The 6,890-nt window shown below is 38.9% G+C and overlaps 1 protein-coding gene across 3 annotated transcripts in view; it reads right to left on the reverse strand.

The window, feature by feature from the left end:
- Positions 1-2,749: 2,749 nt before the first annotated feature.
- Kiaa1210 (KIAA1210 ortholog) overlaps positions 2,750-6,890 on the reverse strand; it is a 53,218-nt gene continuing 49,077 nt past the window's right edge. For all 3 annotated transcript variants that reach the window (XM_031349714.1, XM_031349645.1, XM_031349567.1), the window contains 2 exons: positions 6,071-6,167; positions 2,750-4,403 (listed from right to left, as the gene is read on the reverse strand). In XM_031349714.1, coding sequence (XP_031205574.1) covers positions 4,237-4,403; positions 6,071-6,167 — 264 coding nt within the window. In that variant the 3' untranslated portion in view covers positions 2,750-4,236. The remainder of the gene's footprint in view (positions 4,404-6,070; positions 6,168-6,890) is intronic.

Below are 6,890 nucleotides of genomic sequence, written 5' to 3' on the forward strand. Positions count from 1 at the left end.
GAGGTCCACCTGCCTCTGCCTCCCAAGTGCTAGGATTAAAGGCGTGCGCCACCACTGCCCGGCCACATCATACATCTTAATCCCACTCATTTTCCAGTCTTTCCATATCTACCCTTCACCCTTGTAACCCCACCAAAAAAAATGAAAATAAATATAAAGAATAAAATATGTCATAGTGGAAGCTGTAGTATGTCATGGTATGTCCCACAATATACCATTTTGTTCAAACAGCTTACTTCCAAATGTTCATTGCAGTGAGTCATTGGTCTAGCTTAAGGCCACTCATTTCTGCAACACCATCAATACTGTATCTTTACCAAGACTCCTCTCAGATATCCTGTTTCCCTGAATCATGGAGATCCTGAAACTTTGGTTCTGCAGTACCAGTCCCTTCATGAACTCCAGCAGCTCGTAGGTGGAGTAGATGTTAGGATGGGCCAACTCGAAGGCCTGGATCTGGGCCTGGATGGTAACTGAGTTGGTCTGCCTGCCAAATCTCCTTTTCCTCAAAAATGGGGCAAGCTTTCCTGGACCCATGCCATCAGGGCTAACTCTCCTTCCCAGGGGAAGGGTAGGGCTAGCTCTCCTATGCCCAAGCTGCCAGGGTCAGGTCTTCCAGGATGTCCAGACAAGGGGTAGGGTCATCTCTCCTGAGTGCCACAGTCATCAAAGAACAGGCTAGCTTTCCTGCACTAACACCACTGGGGCCAGAGCCTCATGGTATGGGTTGTGGGAGAGCTGTCCCCATCCCTGGCTTTCTATTTTTTTCTTCAGAACCTGTATCACATTGGGATGCTAGACTTTGAAAAAAGACTTTTTCTGTGGCTATTGAGATGATTGTGTGATTTCTACCCTTAAGTGTATCTATGTTATCACATTATATTTATTGATATTTTTTATGTTGAACCAATCCTGTAACCATGGGAGGAAATCAGTTTGGACATGATGAACAATAATTTTGAAGTGTTCTATAACTTGTAAGAATTTTTAAAATGTCTTCAGTTTTTATATGATGATATCATTGCCTCCTTCTAAGACCTCACATGCCCCTCCTAGCCCCCCCCCCTTTAAAATTCATGGCCTCTTTATTTTGAAAAAATAAAGAAAATTCGCACTTATGTCTATCAGGGAATGTGGTCTACAGTTTTCTCTTTGGGTTGTACTCTGATCTAGTTTTCATATTGGCATAATAGTGGCTTATAGATCATGTTTATAGGTATCTTTTCCTTTTTGATTTGTGAGGTGTTGATATTAGCTCTTCTTCAAAAGTTCACTATGATTTGGCAGTGAATCTACCCAGTTGTGAGTTTCCTTGTGGGGATTCTTAGTCACTGCCTTCATCCCATTGCACATTATAAAACTATTAAGTGGTTTTATTTGTCTTGCTCTCCTAAAGCCATAGGCACTGACTTTTGCACTGAATAGATCCTCTCCACACAGTAGAGTAGACTTGACCCTTCTGCAGCCCACTTTATTAACATGGGTGTTGATGTTTAAAACTTTACCATCATATAATATTTCTTATGACTTGAACCACATAATGAAGCAGAATCACAAAGCCTGTTGTCATTATTGCTTAAATTGAAAGGACAGAGTGGGTCAATAGATGGGTATTCACATAGTATGGTTTGGTACACTACACTGGTTATGATTTGTTATTATGTTGTACGACCTGTTAAAATAGCATTGTTCTTTAGATCTAGTTATGAAGGATATATTTCTTGACCTCTATATTTCTGAAGTCACATCTTGGCCATTTTCTAGTTTTATTTCTCATTAGATGACCAGGAACTTATGAAAACAGGGTCTCCCATTATTCTAGAATATGCCCCCATGTAGTTAATATCTCTATTTTCCAGTCTGCTTCTAGAGGCCACATGCTGCTCTTGACATGGGTCACTCTTGGTAAATCTGACTGTCCTACCAGGGTAGAGGCTCCCAGAACTAAGTGTGCTTGCATGCCTAGAATAGGACCTAGGGCTTTGTCTAGGAGATAGGCCAGAGACTAGAGTGGGAAGTGGGAAAGAATGGTCACATCTTTGTTTAGGCCTTTTAGTGGTTTGAATGTTCTAAAATCCTTTCTAGTCTCTCAGATCATTATTAATATTACATGAAAAAATGATAAACTATTACATAAAACATGTTGGGATTGAGAGGGGTTGCTTGGTTGGTTTTGTTGTCCTTTTTTCAAGGCAGGGTTTCTCTGTGTAACCCTTGCCATCCTGGAACTTGTTCTATAGACCAGGCTGACCTTAAATTGAGAGATTCCTCTGTCTCTGCCTCCCGAAGTACTGGGACTAAAGGTGTGAGCCACCACCATCAGGCCCATAAAGCATGTTATTGGTTGATTTAAATGTGGATATTTCCAACTGAGCTCCAGGTCTGAAAATCAGCTAATCATCTTACTAGCCAGACTAAAGAAATGGTCGTTAGAACTCTCTTGCTTTCCTCTCCTCCTTGTGCCATGCATTTTATGCATGATCCCAGTGGCCCCATGGCAGTTCATAAGCCCATCTTTCTATAAGACTTAGACTCAGTCCTCAAGCTGGCTGGATTATAGCCACCATGTGCCATGTCCCTTTTTCCATCGAACAATGGAACACTTGGAAGCCATCAGCTTTTGTCAACTACAGCAGTGTGGAGAATAATTCTATTCAGAGCAACCTCTTAAAATGTTGCTCCTGTGACAATCTTCAGTCTGAGTTGTCAATATTCTATTTCCCCCTCCCTCATTTCCCAGAATGAGATGGACTACAGAACAACCTTTATTGAATTTATTTGCTTTGCATTAATCAAAAACAAAGAAAACTAAAAAGAAAAAAAGAAAACTTATCAGAATAAATTTCTAAGCACTAAAAAACTTAACATTATGATTAAAAACTGAGTTTTCTTAGTAATGGGAGAAATATTATTCATGGGGAGTTCTCATAGTGAGAATGATGTAATGGAGGTATAGGTAAAAATGGGGAAGGGAAGTGTTAGAGCTGATATACTAGAACTATGTATGTTAAGGGCATTTATATAAACAAATTATTCACTATGGTTATTATATATGGAATGAAATCCAGTCAGTGAAAACCTTAACATTATTGAAAAGGGAAAAACTAGAGGATTAAAATAAAGAGGTGTTTTCTAGATTAAAGGGAAAAAATCCAGCATGTCGTTGTACAGTGTCTCATCATACCATCATCAGCAAAGACCCAGCACCAGTTACTTAAGCTAGCTATAGAATCTCATTGCCTCTCTAGACTTGGTTTTGAACATAGAGGCATCCAACATAGATGCTCAAGACTGCATTTCTTTTTAAGCAAAGCAAACACCAAGTGACAGAAGTAGATGTCCTTTGGATTTAGGAAAAATGATCCTAGGTTTACTGTTAAGGCATCTAAAGGTGGCATTCTTATAATGTTTGCTAGACTGAGAGATAGAATAAATGTGGAGAATTTAAAAATGAAAAGGTTAATTAAGGTAGGGAAAACCCACCCACCATAGGTGACACTATTCACTAGGCTTGGATCCTGAACTATGTATATTAAAGGGAGAAAGTAAATTGAGGACTAGAATTCATTACTTTCCATTTCTTGCCTGGAAAAGCAATGTGACTAACTTCCTCAAGTTCTGGCTGCCAGGAATTCCCTGCAGTGATGGAATATACATTAGAATTCTGCCAAAAATAAGCTCTTTCTCCATTAGGTTGATTTTATCAGAGAATTTATTACAGCAATAGGAAAATTATCTAAGACTCTGAGTTACACAGAGTTCTCTGCCCTAAGCCTGGAGCCAGAGAGGAAAGTCACTCTCCAGAGGCAGCAGATACACAGTCTAACTAGTGAATTTGCCACCTGCCTGGTAGAAAAAGTACATCCATTCCCTAGGTTCAATCACCCGAATCATTCCACTAAAATTATTTGATTGAAGGAAATGGCCACCTTTAAGTTGCTGAAGCAAAATATGGTTGCTTTCGTTCTTTAAAGGCACAATGTCTAAAGTTAATAATTTTACAATTCTGTAGCATAGCTTTGCGGGAGAGCATGCTGGGCTTGGGATGTTGGTAGTGAGTTACTGAGGGTTAGACATTAATAGCGTTTATTTCATCTGAATAATTAAAAATGTTAATTCCTATTTCTAAAGTTATTTTCCCCAATAAAAAATAGCCCTGGCAAAAAATATTATATGGAATTACCATAGTTACAGGCAATTATTACTGAAAATGCTGATGCTCCATCCAGGAGCTATTTAGTGCATGGCGTCTGCAATTTGGCTCCATGCTTGGGCTTTCTTCTTGGCCATTAAGAACCACTCAGGCTCCTCAGGTTGTGGAAATCTGGGTGGAAGACTAGAAGATCGTCTGCTTTCTTTTTCCTTGGTATATGAGTAAATCACGGTCTGATCATCAAATGCAACTGGAATCATAGCAAACAACACACAGTCAGAAAAAAACAGAGACACTGAAATATGTTTAAAGCTAAAATGAAGTGGACCATTCTTTCTGGTTTTTTCTGATCACCCAGTACAACCACTGTTCTCTTAGGAGTCACTGTTCTAAAAAGTTGTTGCTTGGGCAAATGCCACAATAGGTTATGTCCAGGAACAATATCAACATGGATATGGCCATAGGGTCCTAACCATGAGAAGGGATATGAGATAATTCCTGCAATATAACAGCCAAAATCTTTTGTTGTTTTTGTTTGTTTGTTTGTTTGTTTGTTATTTGAGGCAGGAAAAGATCCTCCTGCCTTTGCCTCTCAAGTGCTGGGATTAAAGGCATTTGCCACCACTGCCCATCTATAACAGCCAATCTTTTGACTTTCATTATTTGAATATCTTATACTTTTGAACTCACATCCAAAGGGAAACATATTATACCTATTCCTTTTTTTAATTTAAGATCAGTTTTTGGTAGTCACTGTCATTGTGAAATTAAATGACTGATGGCTCAATAGATTTATCTAATAACCTATGAAACAATAACATGCCAACTACCATAGCTAAGCAGATTACTCTGTTTCCCAACTCCACTGCCTCCCTCATCCTGCTTTATGGATGATGAGCCTAATTCAATGGTTTCAACTAAGCCAGTGGTTTTCAATTCTAATTACATATTGGAGCCACCCAGGAATTAAAAAAAAAATACTAATTTATCTGGGCATGATGACACATGCTTGTAATCCCAGTATTTAGGGGGCTGTGGCGGGAGGCCTGGGGGTTTACTGCACTACATTGGGCAAAAATCCAATGGCAACTACAACAACCACAGAACAAAGAAACAAACACACAAAAGAGAGCAGTGCTCATGCAATTTCTTAAACTAACAGAATAAGTAGGATGGCATCAGTCATCTATCATTTACAAGCTTCCTGGAGGTTCAGGAGAGTTGAGATCCACATTTCAGGAATAAGCTCATAAGACGTGGAACAAGGTGATGACTACTATTTCTACAGCCAAATAATGGGTTCCTGAATCCCTAGTTGTTTTTTGTTTTTTGGTTTTTGTTTTTTGTTTTTTTCATGAAAGGGATTAATGGCAAAAACAAAGAAAGCAGAATGTAAAGCTGTCCCACTCCTTCAGCTTCGGCTGAGGAAATCCCTCTGGCACATAACTCTCATTGATGAGCTCACAGTGTATCATTTCCTATGACATTTATTTGCAGCTGCCAAGTGTTGGTCAAGAGTTAAAAATAAATCAATAGTACTGGGCCTATGCAGTGGATTTTTTTGTCAACAGTTTCATTGAGGATAGAACAAGTGAAGATATATTGTTTTGCTATCACCTAGAAAGAGACTTGGTCCTTTCATTTTTTCCCTAGCAACAAGAATGTTTTGTGCCTCGCCTTGAAAGCTGCTTTAGTGAAGTAAAAGACTAGAAAGGGCTATGGAAATTACACTCTGGACTTAGATATTCTAACAATTGGGTTTTCTTAAAGTAAGTTAATGTCTGTTGCATTTCCTGGAAGAGGCATGAAAGAAACATGAAGCTGATTTTAAAATACATTGAATAAATCTGAAGTTACAAAACATTTCACTACATTCCTTCATGGCTATTTTGAGCAGGCCAGCATGAGTGTTCTCACCGGATTTTGTAGTCTGCCTAAACTGTGGCAACTTATGTCTGGCAACAGTGGAAAGAGAAGTCATCTTCTGTGGGATATCAGTTACTGGTTCAAATTCCTGTAATATCAAAATGAAAACAAAAAATGTATAAGTCCTGACAATAAAGACAGCAAATACCTTAGGCAATTGCATGGTGCAATCCCTGTCCTGAATACTATGAGTCCAACAGTAATCAGAAAAAAGAGATATAGATATAGGATATAGATATTGATGCAGAGGTATACATCTGGATAGAAATATATAAGTATAGAAATTAATTATATAGATCCATAACAAAAGATATCACAAAGCTCCATACCAAAGATAGCATAAAGCTCCTTGATCTTAGAATACATCCATACATGCATGCATGAATATAATTTAATGATTGATTTGGAATATATTACTTAATGATTTTATTTTATGTATACAAATGTTTTTCTGCATATATGTATGTATACCACAGGCACTGCCTCTGAGGCTAGAAGAGAGTATTGTACCCCTTTAACTGAAGTTAAAGATGGTCATGAGCTACACAAGCTGGACTTAGCCCCTCCCCCCTCACATATGTAACAGACATATGTGAAGCTCAGTTTTTATGTGGGTCCAGGACAACTGGAGCAGGGTCTATCCCAAAAGCTGTCGCTTGTCCGTGGGCTATGTTCTTCTAGCTGGGATGCCTTGTCCAGTCTCAGTGGGAGAGGATGTGCCTAGCCTTTCAGAGACTTGATGGGCCAGGGTCAGGGGATACCAGGGAGTCTTCCAACTGCTCAGAAAAAAAGGAGTGGGGAAAGGATTGTG

Source organism: Mastomys coucha, chromosome X (genome assembly GCF_008632895.1).
Source record: "Mastomys coucha isolate ucsf_1 chromosome X, UCSF_Mcou_1, whole genome shotgun sequence".
NCBI lineage: Eukaryota > Metazoa > Chordata > Mammalia > Rodentia > Muridae > Mastomys > Mastomys coucha.